Genomic DNA, 21,842 nt, shown 5'->3' with positions numbered 1-21,842 from the left:
ACATCATCTGACGCACCCCTAAGTACCACCATTAAATAGTTTAAAAATTTCCAAATCAAAATTCATTCTTTTCGGCTTAGTCCCTTTATTAATCAGAGGTCACCACAGCAGAATGGACCGCCAACTTATCCAGCATATGTTTTACACAGTGGATGCCCTTCCAGCTGCAACTCATCACTGAGAAACAAAATAAAATTAATTTAGTTTATAATTATTATTACTACTATTATTATTATTATTATATTAATACTTCCCTTAAAAAAATATTCCTAAAAAAAGTATCATAGCACAAATTATTTGAAAATCAGTAATAAACATTAGTCAAAGCATTAACGAGCATGAACTAGCCTTTACATGTCTTCTTTGTATTAATTATTCACTCAGTAAAAGCAGACACCAACTGCATAAGAAAGATGCTTGGCATTTAGCAGCTTGTACATCCTACTGAACTTTTGACTGTGTTTAAAGATCGCCCGAGAAGGAAGAACGTCCCCGAGGGATTTCCTCTACAAGCAAAGCCGCGGCTCTGAGCGGAGGCACAATCATTTCTTTTTTCCATTTATTTTTTAAAACATGTGCTGCTCTAAAGGGCAGACCGAGAAAGTTCTAGATGCCGGAGCAGTTCTGTTGCCATGGCGCTCGCCCACCTGTAGTGTGGTGACTGCGTCCAGGTGTGCGTTCACTGACAGCCAGTTCTCCAGCGAGCTCCAGCTCCACACCTGCAGCTTCCCAGCATCTAGAGCAAGATCAATAACACTGAGGCTCACAGATGCACCTGATATGAGGAGACTGACGCAAGGCATGGTCAACTCGCCCTCACACACACTAACACACACACACACACACTTACACAGATACCAACCTGAGCCAGTCACAATGAAGCCCTCTCCTTCGGGAATGAAGCACAGGCTTGTGACGGCATTGAAAGTATAGATGGATTTAACACACTGTCCTGTAAGAACAACAAAAGCCACATGATGCAAATCCAAATTAACACTTTGGGCTCTATTTTAAACATCTAGGCACAAAGTTTAAAGTGCATGGCGCAAAAGCATTAAGGGTGTGTCCGTATCCACTTTTGCCATTTTAGGGATGGAAAAATATAATTTGCTCCCTGGCGCATGGTGTAACAAAGCTGAAAAACAGCCATCTAATTATTTATTATACCTTTGAAAATATTGGAATTTTCAGCTCTGAGCACACTGTAGCTGTTTCTGTTGCCTGTTTCTTTAATACTAGTTCTCCTTGCCCACTGTTTTGCCTCAATCTCTGCCCTGGCTAAGTCAGATAAACAGCTGTTGTGACTTAAACTGATATATAGCAAGAGAGATTAATTAATGCTCCATATATTGTTTCATTGTCATAACGTGAATTTATTTACCTTGGCATTTATATATGCTGTTTTGCTTTAAGAACAGTTTTCCTATGATGCTTAGCGCTACTGAAAGCTTGCCTGTAACTATTGGCAACTGACTCAGTGCGAGTGTGTGTGTGTGTTCAAAAGTTCGCTACAGTTTCAGTATACAGCTAACTTCAGTAAACAGTTCATTTTCGTTTTAAACAAAGTTTCCAGCCATCATTATTGCTGCTAAAAGCAAAAGACAGATAAACAGCACAGTGACAGACATGAAGGAAGCAAATCTCACGTAACGTTTGTGAGAAATACTACAGTAAGAACTTTACCACTGATTATTTGATGTATTTGTGGAGTTAATTCAAGCCTTTCTGCAATGAGTCTGATGAGTCACACATAATGTCATTACAAAGTTTACAAACACACACACACACACAGCGTGCGCATTTAACTTTGCACCGCTTTTGCACGGCAAATGTGACAGGTGTCACATACTATCCACTGCTGTATGGATATCTGTTATGTGAAAGTACAAAATTAACTTGATTTAATGCACACAAACCGGGTTTGAAGAGTCTTCTTTTGTAAAATCGATGTAATTCTTTACAAACATGCACTGTTTTAATCCCAGTTGCTTAGCAACTATCCTGTCTTGTTGATATGATTATACACGTTACTACGGAGACATATTAATACGTGGCTGTCAATCAATTCGGTGGGTGGGGAAACCGCAGTCCTACTTCATGTTGTGGTGCGCCTCAAAATTGGAGGGATTTGGATCCTATTTTAACTTTTAAAAAAAAAAGAGACTTACTGTGTTTTTATCACTCCAGTATGACTGTGGGCACACTAGACCTACACACAGTTCTGTCCAAACAGTTTACAAAAGATGAGTTTCATCAAAGGTGCCCTTAAAAAACAAAATTAATTTTGATGTGCATGGTTTAATTATTTTAATAAATGTTTCTATTGTGATTTATGGAACTTTAAAAAGTTGCATATAAGTTTCAATAAGTTTTTAAGCACATTTTACAAATTTGTGCACATCTTATTTCAATTAAAGTTTAAAATAAAATGAAAGTAACTTTTTTTTGTATCAGTATGTAAGGCTAGTGTGCAACAAAACAGAGAAAAAGTTTACATTTAGAAAACATAAATCTCCAAAGCTTGCAGTTTGCCACTTCCACCTAAATGGTTCAACAATTTTTTTTGACATCACCTTATATTTCTGTTATTCATCAAATCTTTTAACCAATCAAATGCTTTTTAAAATCTGACATGCTCCGCCCCCTTTAAAACGCTTCTCCTTTGCTTTTGTTGCTCTTGAGCTCAACCACTCTCACTGGCAGAGTTATGATAAAAAAAAAAAAACTAAACGCTATTGGCTGTTTTTTAAAAGGAAGAAGCTACTCCATGTCCTGCCTTGTCTTTGGTTGAAATTACATCACACTAGTGTTGGGGTACTTGAACTTGGACTCGGACTCGAGTCCAGTTTTCATTGGACTCGGACTTGTCACGGACTTGGGGAAACTTTTACTCGGACTTGACTCGGACTTGGACATTTTGGACTCGGAAAATATCACGAGTCCAGTCGAGTCCACATCATTCACAACACAAATAAAGATATTAAAATTTAATAAACAGCATGAAACTATGACAAGAATTTAGCGATCTCTCTGGCTGCATGCCAGCTTTTATTTACGGCACCGCACCGTACCAGCAGGCAGCAGCAGCACATCATCACCTTAAACGTGTAACCAGAAATAGCCATATATCACACAATGCGTGGCTAGGTTTAGGACAATAATGTCTTTAAAATCAACAATAATTTGTCTTCTACCGACATGTTGAAAGAAAACAAAGAAAGGTAAGAGCTTATTTACTTGAATTGTACATTCATATCGTAGGGATGATGTTAAAACATACTGGCGATATTGTTTTGTTGTTTATATTGGTGTCAATATATCCGCAAATAACTGCCAGAGGGTTCACGCTTGAGAAAGCCAGAGAAATATGCGTCCAGCGCTTGATTTAGGCCAGGGCTTCTCAAATATGGACTCCGTAATATTCAAAGTTTTCCTTCGTGACTCTTATAATGACATCCCCACAATCATCCCGTTTCATTTGCCAACACTTCCCCCTTATGCTTAATCTTTTTATGAAAAGTAAAAGCACCGTCAACACAGCGATCTCAAATGCGATAGAACTGCAAGAGCTGTTCAAGAGAATTTTGCTTTCGCTTTATTTTGGCTTGAAAGCACGGTTAAATGAATATAAAAACGTCTGCATTCACTTTCATTAAAGATGTGCGTCGATCATCACATTTCTGAATCAGTGTAGCCTATACATGCTGACTGACGGACGCGTTCAGTATAATAAACTCATCCCAGATCCCAGATCAGCTTCTGCTTTTAAGGGTAGGGTTAGGAGAGTATAAAGATTGTGTAAAATTACAGTAATTAAATTATGGAATAGCAAAAACGTTGTAATAATGTTGCTTGGCGTTGCATATTATATGAAGTCAATATAAGCACAAATGAATTTAATGTAGAGTTATATTCAAATCCAGACAACATTCAGAATGGATAATCACTGAAATAAGTCCACAAATTCAAGCAATAAGACATAAAAATAGGTGGACCAAAACACAGCTTATGGCTACCAGTTTTCAGCATTCTTTGAAATATCACCTTTTTGTGCTCTACAGAAAAAAGCTGTAATGCTTGGAACCACTTTCATTTTTGAACAATCGCTTTAATTCACCCTTATCGGCAGGGGATGAAAAGAGCTGTGGTGTCCAAAAAAGAGTGAGTACCCTCTCCAGTTACATAATGATCTGATTCCTGAGATTCAGCTAATGGATGTTCTGAACACATGGCAACTATTACATCAGCAAATGTATTGTACAATCAGTATCATTTATTTTAGCAAATCTTAAACCAGGTTTGACAATTCATCGTGTACTACTGAATGTTAATGTCAATCTTATTCCTCATAGTCACAAAATGTTAAATTGGAAATGATTTGGAAGGAGATTAAGGAAATGTGAATCAAAAACGTTCAGCCTGGTGAAATAACAGAGGGAATTCCTTTATTTAATAATTTTTGCAACAAAGCATTCATAATTACAACACGTAGTGGATTAATTATGCCTGTTTTATTTGCTGATGTGCAAGATATGCTTTTCCTCAACTAATTAGTCGTTTTACAATAAATAACACTGCATTCTTTTAAATAGTTTTATGAAAATAAAATACTCATCTTAACATTTGAATATGCTGAATATATCAAATATTTAGATACGACCACACAGTTTGTAGCTATATGTAATATTAAAGGTGTGTAAACTGTGTGTAGGTATAGTGTGTCTACTGTCATGTTGGAGTGATATAAACACAAGTCTCTTTTTTTTTTTATTTCCTGACAGTAAAACAGGATCCAAATCCCATCAATTTTGAGGCCCACTGCAATGTGACATAGGAGTGCGGTTTCTCCCCACCACCAAATTGATTGACAGCTGCATATTAACATGTTTTCTTTGGTAATACATATAAACATATCCAAAAAACATGATTTGCAAAAAAAAAAAAAAAAACGGTGTTAAAAGATTTGTTCCAACTCTCTGTAAACAGCTGCACCTCAAGAATGAGTTTTAAAACACTGCATATTTTTGACTAATGAGCTGGATTTCTGTTTCAAACATGTCTGTCTCTGTCACTGACTGCTGTTTATCTGACATAATCCATGAGAAACTTGCTCATTTGCATTTAAAGGCACAGGCTACAACAACAGCTACTCTTTGCTCTGAGCCCAAAATGGGCAAATTCTACATTATTTAATAAATAATCTGATGGGAATTTTTAGCTTAAACGACATCAAAGCTCAAAGACATCTTGTAAAATAGGTCAAATTGGAGCCCTTAAACATTTTTCATACTGAAAAATTCATAGTCACTAGTCAGTGAGATTGTAGTTGTAGAAATGTATGTTTGAGAAAATTAAATGTTACATGTATTCTGTAAACTACTGATGACATTGCTTCTGAATTGAAAAAAAAAAAGTAATTTAGAAGGTTTTTGTTGTGCAAAATAACAAAGGCGTCATGCTTTCAGACATCTTTTTTAAAAAATTATACAATACAATGCAATTGTTTTAACTTTGTAAAAGTAAGAAATCAGTATTGGTTGGAATAAACCTGAATTTCACAAGAAAAGAAAACATTTACTACTCTAAATTACAATATTTGTATTGTAAATTTGAAATAACATTCATCCGACCTTTTATAAAATAAATAATTCAAATAAACAATTTTAATTAAACAAATGTTTTAATTTAACATAAATCAAAACTAATAAATGAAAAAACAAAAAGTAATACACACATATATACATATATATGAGCAATATCACACGAGTAGCAGTGCGATGTGGCTGTTAATCGCAACAGGAACAGGCATGCTTTAAGGCCCGTGCACACCGAAACGTTTTTTGCTCGCGTTTTCCGTCGACGTTGAACGCCTCGTGACTAAATAAAGGGCGTCAATGTGATCGTGCACACCAACACGCAAAACGCTAGGCGCAAAGCATCATTTAAAAAAAAAAACGCCTCATGCTCGTTTTTTTGTTTTGACGTGCGGCGTCAAAACCTTCTCCTCCAATCATATCAGCACTTTTGTTCACGTGCACGGAGCTGCTGAAGTTCCCGTAAACAGCACTCGGAGGCGCTCAAGCGTAAAACTGTCAATGCAAGCGCACATTGAAGAAGATGCCCAGAGGCGATATGAACGTGGAGCTGCTTATTGCTCTGTGAACAATAATCATTTCTTCATCACTAGAGCAGGAGCTGCTGCTTGAACCATCCATGCTTGTTCGAGTCACCAGTAAATTTAGCAACAAGTGTGTAAACTTCCGCTCCTCCACTTCTTCTGTGTTATAAGCGGGTGTCAGAAGCTTATAGTTGTGCAGCGCCATCTAACCTCAAAAGAGTGATTTGGCATACTCTTCTGCTTGACGCCAGTGAAAAGCGATTGGGTTTGAACACTGAAAAACGTCTCGAAAATTATGTCTCGATATACAGCAACATCGCTACTCATGTGATATTGCTCATACATTGCGGCATAATCGTGTATGTAAAAATGAAAATCAAATACAGACTCTTTAAATCCTTTTGTAAGAGGGAACTACTTTCTTCCACCATTCATTCACATCTGAAGCTGATGTCAGAACAGCAGGAATCGTTGCTCATATACACACGTCACTGTAGAGCTAGTATTTGAAGGATTCTCTAGCGTAATATCTAAAGTAACTACAAAACAGATGATTTTGCTGACATTTTAGGATTATAAGGCTGAACGGCATGAAATGGCATCAGTTTACAGAGATTTCCCAGTATTTCTGTTGCAATCGGGAAATCATAATAATTAACCACAAAAAAGCAATGTAATCACTACCAGAATACTGTTGTGTTTGTGATAAGGACAAAAACACATGCGAGCATTTCTTCTTTCTTTCTGTTTACTGAACTAGTCTGCAGTAGCGAAAACAGGAGACGCATTAAAAAACAGATCTCCACTTTTTAGACTTTAAGATGCGTCCTATCTCACACAATTACTATGGTATAAATACAGCATTACAAAATACAAAAGAGAGATATTAACTTAGAAAGTCACTGACCTGCTTTATAATGATTTGATCAGCTGTAGTTTCGAATTACACTGTATTTTTCCTAATCTAAGGGCTTATTATGTGGTCTCTGTTGTCATCTTGTGTGCCTCTTTGGTCTGCTCAATGGCAGGTTAATGGCCGCCGATGTGCTGTCTCTCAGAAATTATAAATATTTAAAATAGAAACTATCCTTATAAATAAACTGCATAGTTGCAATCTAAACAACTACATTCTCGACTAAAAAAAGTACATAAAAGTACATAATGTTGTTCAACAGCTGCAATATTTATCTAATTGTAGAGTGTCCTCTGCTTGTCCTGTGTTGTTAGTTTGTTAGGGCATTTATTTTATCTTATGGTACATTTATTTGCTGTAGTTTTTCCTTTAGTTTTAGTTTTGTCAAATGACAAAAACGCCCTTGGCAACTTCATAAAATACATTTTATGAATGACACTTTTTCCCAGATAATTAATTTTATCACAGTGACATGGTTTTACATTTATGGTTTATCACGGTTATCTTTCTTGGAACATAAAGTACATTCTCAACTTAAATCTGAAGCCTCATAACCTCCATTTCCAAAATATGATGACAGATCAGTGTCATTAAAAATAGCACATTCGGAATGTTTGCTGAGGGAATCACTCACCCGAGCTCAAAGCCCAAATTTTCACACAGCAGTCTGTCGAACCACTTAGGACAAATCTTTCCTTGTCAGCCAAGTCGAATGCACGTGCTGCGTAAAAAAAGCAGATCAAGAAACTGTGAGAGCAGACAATGAGCAGAAAAAAAGTGTGACCGCAGGACACGAGCAAAGGGAGAACTAAGGACAAAGGATGTGAAGAACAAATGCACTGTCAAAACAGCAAGACAGGGAGTGATGGAGAGCAAAAGGGACAGATGGGAAGGAGGACATGAGTAGGTGCAACAAAAGAGGTGGGAGAAAGGAGAGAGAGAGGGCATAAAAGATGAATGAACAATTGTGCTTGATGCATCTGTATCAAGCGGCTGGACTCGTCAACAGGATCAATTATTCTTCACTTTCACGCTTTGAGAGAGTGCGACTTAAAGCTGCATGATTCAGGATCAACTGAGAATCATGATTTTCATTTTTTTCTGAAAATAGAGATAACAATTCTCTCACAAAATAACTAGCAATGTACTAAAACAATTTTCGATATATATGTAATCAAATTAGAATTAAAGGTGCAGTATGTAAGTCTGACACCCAGTGGTCGACTTAGGTATTGCACTTCTGGTTCAAAACACACGCAAGTGCAACATGAGTGTGACTGGCTATCGAGCCTAAAGGCTGATTTAAACCATGTTCTAAATAAAGCAACACCACAGTATAGAAGGAATATTTTCCACGCTAAAAAGGGGTTTTTGCCTAATTAACACATGAAATTTATATTTTAGAAAACAATGACAATGATCACCTCAGGTACACCTCATGTGCTTTATTCAGTATAAAATGCTAACAATGTGAGTTTAAATGCCATTTCACATGGCATTTATTGCCATACTATTAAAAGCAACAGCAGATCTTGAAAATAAAATAAATCGTTTGAAATAGAACTTTAGATCTGTGACTCAAAACCAACACTTATCAGTAATTCAGCATCTACATTTAATTATGTTAGAGGTTTAATATGTGCTAATTAGATTGTAAACCTTGCCATTTCATTGGAGTGCATTAAGTGCACATATATTCTGTGCTTCTAAATGACTATATTTAAATTTCTGTCATGTGCAAACAGCCAAATTGCTTATCACTGCAAATCTTATCACATAGCGTGTTGTTAGGACACATGGTTACAATGTAATCTGCTCACCAAATGTTTATGTTCATAATATTTATTTTATTTGCTAATTAATAACCACCTCATGTGGAACTCTGAATCTGAAAATTATTTTCTAGCCTACATAAATATGAAAAATCACTGCTTTTATGTCTTCTTCATCTCGGGAGGCTTTTTCAGTTCATTCATAACAATTTGCTTTTGTATAATGTTATTATTATTAGCAGTATTATTTATTATATCCATATTTATATTTGTTTTATCAAAAACCAGCTTAGATTTGCCCACCTGTCAGGTTTAAGACCATATGGGGCACAGCATGTATTTTAGGATATAACTCAGGTTTTTGAGCACATTTTGCTATTATTATTCATTTTTTAGTTTGCTGGAAATTAGAACTGAATTTAGAAATAGTTTTGAAGCGAATATTTGCGCTTAACAAACAAAAGTATTTATTTTTAGACTAATTGATGTCTGTGCGTAAAGGTTTCCCTATCCAAGAGCGAATGTGAAAGTGATCCATTATCTCTCATTCTCACGCAGTAGATGCTCTGTTTGACAGTTTTCTGTTAAAAAACTGTTAACTGTTTGCTTGTGAAATGCTCATTTTTTCCACTTAGACTTACTTTGCGTCCTGTAAATAGCGAATGCGCTCTTGGCGCAACGCAGCTGACACTTAAAGGGAATGTGAGATGAGACTCTAATTGGTTTATTCTCAAAACACACCTATAACTCATTAAGAAAATAAACTCAACCCTTTCAGACCATACGCCGCGGCGCAAGGCAGATTTCCCGTCCTTAAATTAGCAAAAACGTGTCCTGACATGCCTTGAAAGCGTTTGCGCCCTGCATTTTGCGCTTTGCACATGGACCGTCAAAATAGAGCCCTTTAACTTAATTCAATCTTATTTTGAATTAAACCAATAAATAATTTTATTCAGAAATTTTTAATGAGCGTGATAAACTGAAATAAAAAGCTTATTTTATAAGCATATAAATGTGCAGTATAAACAAACATCAGAAAAACACAAGTTCAGATTCAAAAGCACATGCAATACTGTTTAAATAGATTAGTTCAACAAATTAATATTCAAAAAATTAAGATAATGACAATAATAGAAACTTAGAGAGTTACATGTTGGATACTGTTATCCCACTAATGTAGTTTTTTTCTGTTTTGCATAGAAAAAGTTCCAAACAAAGCCACCAAATAAAACATTTGTGCATCTGAGGGCAATAAATCTGTTTATGTATGACTCATTTGAGTCAATGATTCAATGATCCATTCATAAAAACAATCGCTTGCTTCCTTTCTAATTGAATCAGCTGTTCTGAATGAATTGTTTGAATGAAAGATTTAATAAATTATTCAGGAACATGCGCTTTGTGCCACAACATCCCCATGATTTTAGTGTCCTATTTACCAATTACAGGACTGAATTAGACTAGTGATGTGCGGATCAATACTAAAATATTGATATCTGCGATATCAGCTTTGTATGTTCTAGAATCGATTATCTTATCAAAATATCGATATTTCAGTAATTTGGAGCAAATATCTAGTTCAATGGAAATAGAAATACAGCAGAAAGTACCCACAATTACCCTAGTTTATGTGAATAATGCCATCTTAGTCGGAACTACTTGTTCTTCCGCCTGCCAAGTCATGTGCGTAATACGGCACTGTACAACTGCAGAGCACGCTAGCTAGCCACTCAGCCTGCTGGCCTGGCACATGTTGTTCAGACATGCTGTCAGTGTATATGGGTGACCGCAAGCAAAGTTTTGTGTGGAGCTACTTAACTTCCATAAACTCAAATGATGCAGTTTGTGATGGGTAAAAAAACAGTGAGGTACTGTGGTAATAATATAAACCTAATCAAACATCTACAAATAAATCACAAAACAGAATATGACTATGTCATGACTAGGTGGTCAGAAGAGGGGGAAAGGAGAGGCACAGGTGCTGCTAGGGGGCGAGACAGAAGTCACTTTCAAAGTCATTAGGTGCAGTAGGCATGCACTATCCAGGTACAGAGGGAGAAAATGTGACAATGTGGCTGTATTTTGGGGGCTTGGGTTTTTGTGACTGATAAAACCAAAGAAAAACGTTAAAATCTTCAAGGGGACTGGATTAACATGTCACTAAACTAAAAGGTGTAATGTTTATTGTTTTATGTTAAGATGTTCAGGCAGGCGTTTTAAGATATACATGCTCAGATGCTGTCAATAAATATGTAAGTTGGCTCTTGTCTGTATGATAATTCTTTATCAATAAACAATAAACAAGAATAACCCTTAATTCAGTATAAAGTGACACTTTTTTAGTACACTACTTGTTACTTTAATTTCCCAAACAGTCGTTTTTGGGCAAAGTTTCGGTATCGAATCGACCTTTATTTTACTTGGTATCGGATCAGATAGGAAATCAGTGTTATCGCACATCACTAAACAATCCAAGGTACAATTAAAAACTTGTTTCAGTTTTCACTGAAACAACAAAACAATGCATTTAACTATCCATCACAAATGTGACCAATAATAATTGTACACGTCTTACATCTAGATGTTCAACCAGGAAGTATGTACAATAAGCTGATGTGGTCATGTTACATAAAGCACATTCAGTCTATTTTTTACATTTAAGAGCTGAATTTCTTGCCCAAAGCCAACAAAATTTAGAGCTTCCAAAAATAAGAAAAATGACAGTCACAAAGTGTGAGCAGTGGGATTAAACTGGTTAATGATTCAGTAACTCACTCATAAAGACTTCATGTTTCACTACTAGATGAATAAGCATTTTTGAAGAATCTCTTAGAGGAATAATTCAATAATTGCATGCATGTGTTTGATTGGATGTGTGTGTATGCGTGTGAACTGTATGTGTGTCTGCGAGTGCGTGTGTGCATGCATGTCCGAGTCCATCTTTTTGCGCACGAATGTGTTTGAGTGAGTATGTTTGTGTGTATGTGAGTGCATATGTGTGTGTGTTCTGTATGTGAGTGCATGTGTGTTTGTGTCTGAATGTAAGTTTATATATGTGTATAAATGTGAGTTTGTACATGTATCTGCTTGTGTATGTGTGTGTATCTATACCTAGTCTCCTGCAGGACTCTGGAGGTGGTGCACACAGACAGGTGACTCCACCGCTGTGACCTCCCAAATTGCGCTGCTCTGTTGCCGTGGGAACATGCCACACTTTAACCGTTGTGTCTCGACTTAAATTGGTGGAAACAGTAGGAGAAAAGCAAAGCGAGAAGCAGAGAGTGATGTTAACAGTTTGCCAGCAATTAATATAACAGTAAGTTAAGACCCGTTTACATCAAGAATGAAAACTGTAAAAGTAACTTTAAGAAAACATTCTGTTTAGTCAAAAAGCATTCTGCAGTTTTGCCATCAGCTGCCTTAAATACTTTTAATTAAATACTGTTAATTCTGACTGACAGTTGATGTTTTTAATATTCATCCGCTAAAAATAAAAAAAACTGAATCCGTTTCTGTAAATGATTTCAGATTTATTGACCTTCTGTGTTAATATGCTAATATGGACCTCAAAAAACATTTTTATGATTAACAATGTTGAAAATCAATGTTGTTTAAAATATAAATGTGTAAAAATCAATTTACATAATTTATAAGTGTTCATGATCACCTTTGATTCAGTTGAATTGCTAAATAAAAGCTCACATTTCTACCTTAAAATAAAAAAATGGTGACATTTTATAATAACTACACACAATAAATCATTTATTAAGTTTTTGCATCTAGTCAATTCATTATTTGTAAAGCATTAACTCTACATTAATAAACAATAGTAAGCTGTTTATAACTGCAGCTACAAATGCTCTATTCTTGACTTATAACATTTATAATGTGATTAATAATTGTACTTTCATTTTTTTGTGACTGGTTGATATTTCATTACTAAATTAAGTATTGCATTGTTCACAATCTATTTGTATTTAAGAGTAGTTGGAAGTTTTTAGGATCATTCAGAATGAGTTAGTTAATGATTAATAAGCTATTAAAATCAACGTTTATATATCTTATTATTCAGGCATATAGTAATGGTTAATATGTAATGAATGTAATAAATGAACAATAATCTTTACAATCTTATCTTAAAAGTAAATTAACTGTAAACTTGAAACTGTACTGTACTTATACTTAACTGTACTTATACTGTGGTGTCAAAATATGACATAAAATTGGATAAAACAACAACAATATATTCATTCTTTACATAATAATAACAACATAATATAATTAAATATAATAGGATGAAACTATTAAACTGCACAGTAATTTTATTTAAGATAAGGTTGCAAAGATTTATTTTTTTACTTGAGACAGTTTCATTTGTGTCTCTTCAAATGAATAGGAATAAATATTGTCGTTTATATTCTTTTTTCCTGTTTAGAATATAACTGAGCCTTTAATTGTCCTTTATAAGGGATTTATAAAACAAACTGTAAACAGTCCTTACTTTAGATTAGGTCACAAAACTGGATGAAGTTGAGTTATTAAGGCATTTATTAACATACAAATTACTATTAGTATAGGCCTGAATAATAAGAATTATAAATACTGCAATACTTAATTTAGTAATGAAACATAAATCATTAACAAATTATGAAAGTACAATTATTAGCCACATTATAAATGTGGTTTTCAAGTCAAGAATTTGTAGCTGCAGTTATAAACTGTTTACTAATGTTTATTAACAGATAATGAATTCACTATTTACTAATGCTTAATACATGATTCATAGTGTATAGTTATTATAAAGTGTTACCAAACGTTCTCATTTATAAAGATGCACAACATTATTTTGAAGTATATAACTAATTAGTATCATATAAAATATGTTTTAATGGTGTGGACTGCAGTTCTTTTAAATGCAAAATAACCCTATCACTTTATCAATAGTTGTTATTACAATTATTAAAATGATTCTAATATACCTATCTGGTTCTCGGGAATGAAAATCAATTATTAAATACTTAGAGAAAGGTGGTGCAACTGTAATACGTTTTTGGCACTATTTTGTGATGAGCAGGAATTCAATATCAACTAAACTTCAACAAAATTTGCTATGAAATTTGAAACTCTTCACTGTTTTATTTACTTCATAAATAAAATAATAATTATAAAATATTCATGTTACCCCAGTTGGTAGTTCATTTAAATTCAAAACTAAGTTAAATATATTTATAAAAATATTTTAACATTTAAAAGGCACCTATGATGAAAATCATCTTTTGGAAGCTGTTAGGACCGAACTGTGAGTGTGCAAGTATAGAGTGACCAAAATCCTATTTTTTATTTCCTGATGTAAAAATAGGATCCAAATCCCTCCCATTTCGAGGCCCACCACAACATGACATAGGAGTGTGATTTCCAAGCCCACCGAATTGATTGACAGCTGCATATCATGCATCTGTAGTAATGCATATAATCATATCAACAAGATAGAATGTGCACAAACCAACTGGTATAAAAAGATCTGTTCAGCTCTCTGTGATCATCAATCATCATTAAATGTGATCAAGTTTTGCAAGTTTAAAATGTTCCTAAAACAGTCCATGTTTGTAATAAAGACAGTAAAACAGCTGTAATTCATCACCACAGCCACATAGTTCTCAATACAATTATATCTTTATGATGACGCTGTGTGTGACTTATCATTGCAGAAAGGCTTAAATTAACTCCACACCAAGTATAACAAATAACCGTTGGGAAAGTTCTTACTTTAGTAAGGGAGATCTGCTTCATTCTTGTCTGTCACTGTGCTGTTTATCTATGTGAAGACTACGGCTCTGACAAGCACGTATTGGTATGGGTATTTTGAGCTGAAACTTTACAGATAGATTCTGGAGACACAAAAGACTTATCTTAAATCTTGAAAAAAAAAAGGGTTTAATAGGTGCCCTTTGAATCAAAATATAAATTGCATTACTGATTCTGAAGATACACAACCCATTTTTTATGTTTATGATGACAGATTAGTATTATCATGCTAGAATGCTTATTGTGATGCATGCATTTTAGAACTATTGCGTTTCTACATGAACGTGGAAGAATGTTTATTCTTTATTGGTATTTTTACTTTATTTTATTTATTTAATCATCCTGCTGTGAACGGGCCTTTCAAGTCATAAATAACAATATTTCCCTCATAAGTCTCCAGTACCTTCCGGAAATCACAAGATTGTCAACGGCAACTGCACAGGTGATGATGTCACTGTGGCCCTCCAGAGCTCTGAGACGAAACTTAGCCTTTTCCCAAGTTTGTTTGCGAGATCTGAATTCGGCATCTGCGACATATATAAACAAACAAACAGTTTCACATAAACTGAGGTCATCTTTTTTCCTCCTCTCTCTCTCCTGCAAATGCAGATAAACTAACCATCTGTTATATCGCTGCACAAGACAGCCATAAGGCAGAACTTCCTGTGAAAGACAAGCAGGCTTATAATCAACATCTGCGCGAGGAACTGTAATTGTGTGTGTGATTACTGTGCTAATTTGACCTTCTTGTTCTTCTTCAGTGAGGCTGACGGGGAGATTCGTTTCTCCTCTGCCATCTGTCTGCTTTCCATCGCTTGCTTCATTCTCACGTCTTTCCTCTCGTGCAATCTTTAGCGCAGGACGGTGGCCAACATGTTGCTCTGTGACCTCCTCGCTAGCGTGAAAAATAAACATCAACAAGCACAACCACTGTGAATTATTCTCACGCCTGTCCATAGGTGTTAAACAAAGCACTGTTGTCTTGTTATACATGTGTAGTAACAAGTATATTAATAAATAACAAAGCGCCAGACAGAAAGCTCGGGTGTGGGAGTTCAAGGGTAGACTTTTCTTAAAAGAAATATGATGAATCAATACTGCCTAGGCGCCAGAGAGCGGACGACTAGCCAAAGGCAGAGAGCTGGAGTTTAATCTCACGCACCACGTCGGTCTCGCTCCCTCCCTCTCTCCCTCCCTCATTCCATGCCTAGTCGCTCATTCTTACACTTGTCTTTTCATTTTATCCTCCTCTTTTCCCACAATCCCTTGAGTTTGCTGGGGGCCAGAAAGCTGCAGCAGAAGCTCAGCCAATCTGGATCGAAGCTCCGCCTTCTTTGAGACCTACCAAGAGTGAAAGATCAGAGATTTACAAATATAGGACGAAATCTGAATTATGAAAATATAAATACATGAATTATTCCTATAAATGTGTATTTTCATTCAGTAAAACTTTCATGAGGGATTGGGACCTGTTTTATATTTAGTGGCCTCAAAGTGATAGTTTGCCTAAAATGAAAATGTGCGCACTATTTACTCACACTCAAGTGGTTTTAAACCTTTATTAGTTTCTTTATTCTGCTGGACACAAAAGTAGATATTATGAAGACAGCTGAAAACCTGTAACTGCTGACTTCCTGCGGTAAAAACAGAATATGTAAGATGTCAGTAGTGTTGGGGGTAACGCGCTACAAGTAAAACGGGTTACATAATAATATCACTTTTCTAAGTAAAGGCTGGTTTATACTTCTGCGTCATGTGATCGCCGTGACCCACGGTGCCTGCCTTGCATGTTGCCATGCATTTATACTTCTGCTTGCTGTTTGTGTTGCTCTGTAATAACACTTTCCAAACACTAGCTGGCAGCAGGTTTTTATGTTCCAATAGCTGCATCCCAAATCGCATACTTATGCACTATTCTACGCCATTTTGTAGTATAAATAGTGTAAGTAATGTGTGACTTATCATTGCAGAAAGGCTTAAATTACCCCCACACCAAGTATAACAAATAACCATTGGGAAAGTTCTTACTTTAGTAAGGGAGATCTGCTTCATTCTTGTCTGTCACTGTGCTGTTTATCTACGTGAAGACTATGGCTCGGACAGACACGTGGGAAAGGTAGGCGGGGAGAACTAGCCCATTCGCATTAAAGTCACAGGTAACAAAAACAGCTGCAATGTTATAACTGCCCACATTTCCCAGTTTTAAAAAGCTATAATAAATAAGCTGATGGTTATTTTGAGCTGAAACTTTACAGACAGATTCTGGAGACACAAAAGACTTATCTTAAATATTGAAAAAAGGGAATAATAGGTGCCCTTTAAATTAAAATGTAAACTGCATTACTAATTCTGAAGATAAACAATCCATCTTTTAAGTTTATGATGACAGATTAGTATTATCATGCTAAGTATGCTTCACACTTTTCACACTGAACACTCTAAAAATAATAAGTGCACTTTAATTACCCGGATGATGCACTCTTTTAGCCGGTAAAATTAAGTGTGTAAAGATGGACACTTCACACACTCAACGACCGCAAGTTTGCTTATGTAGTGGAAGGGGCGGAGCTATCGGGCGCACATGTTGGATAACTTTATTTATTTTGGATGGGGAAAGCAAAATTCTCCTACGAGTGTGATTATAGCGCCTCCCGATGGTGAATGCAGTTATACTAACTGCAGGTATTATTTGATAATTCGGTCGTTTATTTCACTGGTTTGGCAACCGTAAAAAGTCATTGGGGAAACGGTTTAAATTTCTGTTTAGTAAAAAATATATTAGTGTGCCATTGGGACGACACTACATACATGTACTATCCTGTTAAGTGTATAAGTGCAGAAGTGCATAGTGCATGAGTGCATAGTGTATAGTGTGACATTTGGGACGCAGCTTCTGTGTCGAGTTTCTTCGATGGTGTTTTGTTCTTCTGAATACTTCCTTAACGTACAAGTAGCTAAAATTCGTTCATTCAGAGGCGGGAACAGGTGGACGTGCAACAACTTTATAATCAAAAGGTTAAACACAAAACAAAAGTTTCCATCTGGAGCTCCTGTATGAGACTCCACACTTCATCAGCACCGGCCGCACTCGTCAATGCTACCTAGCAGACCAATCGCAGAGCTTGCGCTATGCATTGTTGCGATGTGTAGATACATTTCTTAGAGGTGCACATAAGCGACAGCCATGGCGAGGGGTATGCGACCGCGCAAAGCATAGGCCTGACCATATGCATGCGCTTGACGCAGAAGTATATCTCAGTCTTAACGAGTAATGCATTACTTTAAAAAAAAATTTGTGACAATATTTGAGTTACTATTTTAAAAATGTATTGCAAGTTACTTTTTTAGAGGCGCTCTGTTAAAGACTGTTTCCCGTATGAACTGAGCAGGAGTTTGGTTCGCTTTGCCGGCAATAGATCATGACTTGTTTCCAGTGTATGTTGGACTCTGGCAGGACTGCTCTTTGTCAACAATTCTGTTCATAATTTTTATGGACAGAATTTCTATGCGCAGCCTTTGGGTGGAGGAGGTCCAGTTTGGGGACCACAGGATTTCATCTTAGTTATTCACAGACAATGTGGTTCTGTTCAGCATGAACTGGCGCAGTTTGCTGCCGAGAGTGATGCGGCTAGAATGAGAATCAGCACCTTCAAGTCCGAGGCAATGGTGCTCCACTAGAAAAAGGTGGTTTGGCATATCCAGGTTGGAGGAATGTCCTTACCCCAGGTGGAGGAGTTCAAGTATCTTGGGGTTTTCTTCATTAGTGAGGGAAGGATAGAATGTGAGATTGACAGGCAGATTGGTGCAGCAGTAATGCAGTCGATGTACCGCTCCATTGTAATAAAGAAGCACTGAGCCAAAGGGGCAAAGCTCCCGATTTACAGGTCAATCTAGGCTCCTACTCTTACTTATGTTCATGAGCTTTAAGTCATGACCGAAAGGACAAGATCTCGGATACAAGCAGCCAAAATGAGTTTCCTTCGCAGGGTGATAGGGCGCACTCTTATAGATAGGGTGAGGAGCTCGGAGTAGAGCCGCTGCTCCTCCACATTGAAACAAGTCAGCTGAGGTGCCTCGTGCATCTGTTGCATCGTGCATCTGGAACACCTAGGGAGGTGTTCCAGGCATGTCCCACAGGGAGGAGGCCTAGGGGAAGACCCAGGACACACTGGAGGGACTATGTCTCTCAGCTGGCCTGGGAATGTCTCGGGATTCCCCTGTGGAGGAGCTGGAGGAAGTGTCTGGAAAAATAAAAGTCTAGGTTTCTCTCCTGAAAGTGCTGAATGAATGAATGAATGAATGAATGAATGAATGAATGAATGAATGAATGAATGAATGCTTAACACTGAATGAGAAAATGTGTTCATTATTTTGAACACGTGGAAGAAAAGGAAAAGGGGATTGTCTCAATGCAGAGTGATTTTAATTAATTATAGAAAACACGGTGCTTTAAACTTTCAATAATCTGTATATACGACATGTATAGCTCTGGGGTCTGAAAGTTCTCAGAAGCCAACATTATCCTACATTATTATTTTTGTATGCGTTTCTGAAAGGTAAATGAAGGTGTAGGTTATACATTGCATTGTCAAATGCAGAGCTCCTCTTTGAAAAAGAAGAAATCCTGCAAGTTCTCAAAAAGATCAAAGCAGGTATGAAAAAGTAACCCAAAAGTAACTCAAAAGTAATGTAAAGCATTACTTACCATAAAAAGTAACTAAACAATACTAGTTACATTTTATGAGTGTAACTTAATTTTGTAATGTATTACTTTCAAAAGTAACTTTCCTCATCACTTGATGTCAGTGGCTAGTGGCTATGGGTTTCCAGCTTTCTTCAAAATATTAACTGTTGTGTTCAACAGAATAAAGAAAGTCAAACAGGTTTGTAACAAGTGAAGTGGGAGAAAATGATGACAGAATCTTTCGTTTTGGTTGAACTTACATCAAAAATAAGTGCTATTTAATTCATGTTTCATTGCAAAACACATGAATAAGTGGGATATCTGTAAGGTTGTGGACAGTTTTTGGTGGTATGAGTAATCTTTATGGTGTAAGTGATTGGCCAACAGTGTTAATGCAATTAGAGAAATCAATTACATGTTAACATACAAGCATATTGACATAAAAGTATGTACACAGTAAGTGAATTAACGTTAATTAAAAAGTAAGTACATTAAAATTAAGGTTAATTTGTATTAAGTAGGAGAAAACTAGGATATATGAAGCTCTCATCTGAAGTGAATATGTGAGATTGACCATTTCTGCACTGTTCTGATTGCAGCAGGAACACAAATATTTCATGTTAGCGAAGAGGAATAGCATGATAAATATGTACCTTTATTTTTTCCTCTGGAGTGAGGGAGATTTTTATCTCCAAGTTCTCAATTTGCCTTAACTTCTTCTGGAGTTTCCTGACCTCCCCCATCTGAATGAAGTGTAAACACAAACCCAGAGCCGATGGGATTCAAACTGCAGGGGTTCTTCGAATAGCACTGGCTATTTGTTAAAGCTGCGATCATTTATCGATGTTTTGATATGAGTTTAATCCACGGTGGAAAGTATGGATAAGGGTTTGTTGTTGTTTTACTACAGACTACACTCGCGGATACAGTATGCAGACGTGTAACACACACAGACCTCATCAGCCGGAAATCAGTTGCGACTGACGGACCTCATCTAAAGGAAACACTTCTGAATCTCTCCGGCGACATCGCGTGGATACAGCGAATTATTACTTGTCAATAATTTATTTCCTATTTATCATTACATGCTGCTAATGTGGCTTGTCGTTATTTATAAAAATTACATTTATTATCTCTGACACGTAGAACGTAATGACACGTTCTGCTTTACAAAAGTCTCTAAATGCATCTGAATGTGGTTTGATTGGGTAATCTTTTTATTGAACTTCAGAAATCTAAAAACACAGTCAGTTCTTACAGAAACAAACTAAAAAAAGCATACAGAAAAACAACAGTACTAGTCATGGCACATGCAATAACCCCAGAGTGACTTAATTAATAAAAAATAAACAAAAAATGTCAAAGGGAATATTGCCTTTATTTATATTTGTGTGTATATTTCAATTTTCTTAAACATTTTTGTTAATTGCACACAATCAAGCTGAATATGTTGCTGTGAAAATACTAAAAACAAACATATACAGTGTCTTTAAACTTCTCCAAAGTCTTTAAAATTGTAAGGAACTTGTTTTCTGTCCATAGCTTGGCGGCAGCTTGGTCAGCTTTTTTAATTAACACAAATATGTCATTAACAATTGTAAAGTTATTATCTTTTCGTGGTTATTTTAAGGTTGTAACTCTTCAAAAATTCCTTTCAAAAAGTCCTTTATAAAGTTACTAAATAACAGATGTACCCATGCCAAAGGCAAACAGCGTTGATTGAAACATTCTTCTCTTTTGTGAAACCTTCTCATATAGTGTGTAGAGCACAGGCGTCAAACGCAGCTCCTGGAGGACCGCAGCTCTGCACAGTTTAGTTCCAACACTTATTAAACACACCTGATCAAATTGAGTGCTTTAGGCTTTTTTGATACCTACAGATAGGTATGTTTGAAGCAGGGCTGGAACTACCACCCCTGGGGCCTGTTTCATTAAGGAGGTTCAACCAAGTCAGAGTTTAAACTTGAACTCTGAGTTGATTTACCGAGAGATTAAAAAACTGAGTTTTCGGTTTCAGGATAGCGAATCTGAGTTGGGTCAATCAACTTTGAGTAGACCAAAGAGTTAAGTGCACACACTGTGACTATAAAATGGCATTATCAATAGATTCTAGATATTATGAGTGATGGCAAGATCCTAAAAAAAGAGATCAGCATTTCTTTCTCCAGCTGAACTTGATCTGCTCATGCCAAGTTATAGCAAATATGACCATATATTTTAAAAAGCAACATCACTGCATCAGTGAAACAAAGACAGTTAGCGTGGGAAAACAGCTCAAGTCAATGTGTAATTTTACATTTAAAGTATAAAAGTATTTAAGTATAATAAAATAGGTAATGTTATGTGTGACGTTTATAAAATTTTACACGCGTTCCCACTTTTATATACGTTGATCAGTTTTAATAGATGTAAAAGTGCACTTGTGTTTCTGCCTTTTTTATTTATCAAGTGATAGAGGTTGACAAGCCATTCTTGTACATGACTTTGTTCTTTGTGTGACATAATTGTAGGCAATAGCTATATTTCCTTTAAAATATATTAATTAAATTA

General features: G+C 36.0%; 1 protein-coding gene across 2 annotated transcripts in view; it reads right to left on the bottom strand.

Moving 5' to 3' along the window:
- The window catches only part of si:ch211-154o6.3, a 48,795-nt gene extending 28,531 nt beyond the window's left edge, over positions 1–20,264 (bottom strand). The window contains exons 1-8 of one of the 2 annotated variants that reach the window (XM_087286019.1): positions 19,946–20,264; positions 15,834–15,949; positions 15,228–15,503; positions 15,012–15,135; positions 11,915–12,036; positions 7,666–7,752; positions 863–952; positions 648–736 (exon numbers count right to left, since the gene is read on the bottom strand). In XM_087286019.1, the coding sequence (XP_087142145.1) occupies positions 648–736; positions 863–952; positions 7,666–7,752; positions 11,915–12,036; positions 15,012–15,135; positions 15,228–15,303 (588 nt within the window). In that variant the 5' untranslated portion in view covers positions 15,304–15,503; positions 15,834–15,949; positions 19,946–20,264. 2 annotated transcript variants of the gene reach the window in all.
- Between the last annotated feature and the right edge of the window lie 1,578 nt (positions 20,265–21,842).

The sequence above is a fragment of the Danio rerio genome, chromosome 16 (genome assembly GCF_052040795.2).
Source record: "Danio rerio strain M-AB ecotype USA chromosome 16, GRCz13ab, whole genome shotgun sequence".
NCBI classification, from domain to species: domain Eukaryota; kingdom Metazoa; phylum Chordata; class Actinopteri; order Cypriniformes; family Danionidae; genus Danio; species Danio rerio.
The sequence above is the reverse complement of the archived record's forward strand: the minus strand, read 5'-3'. Positions and strand labels throughout refer to the sequence as shown.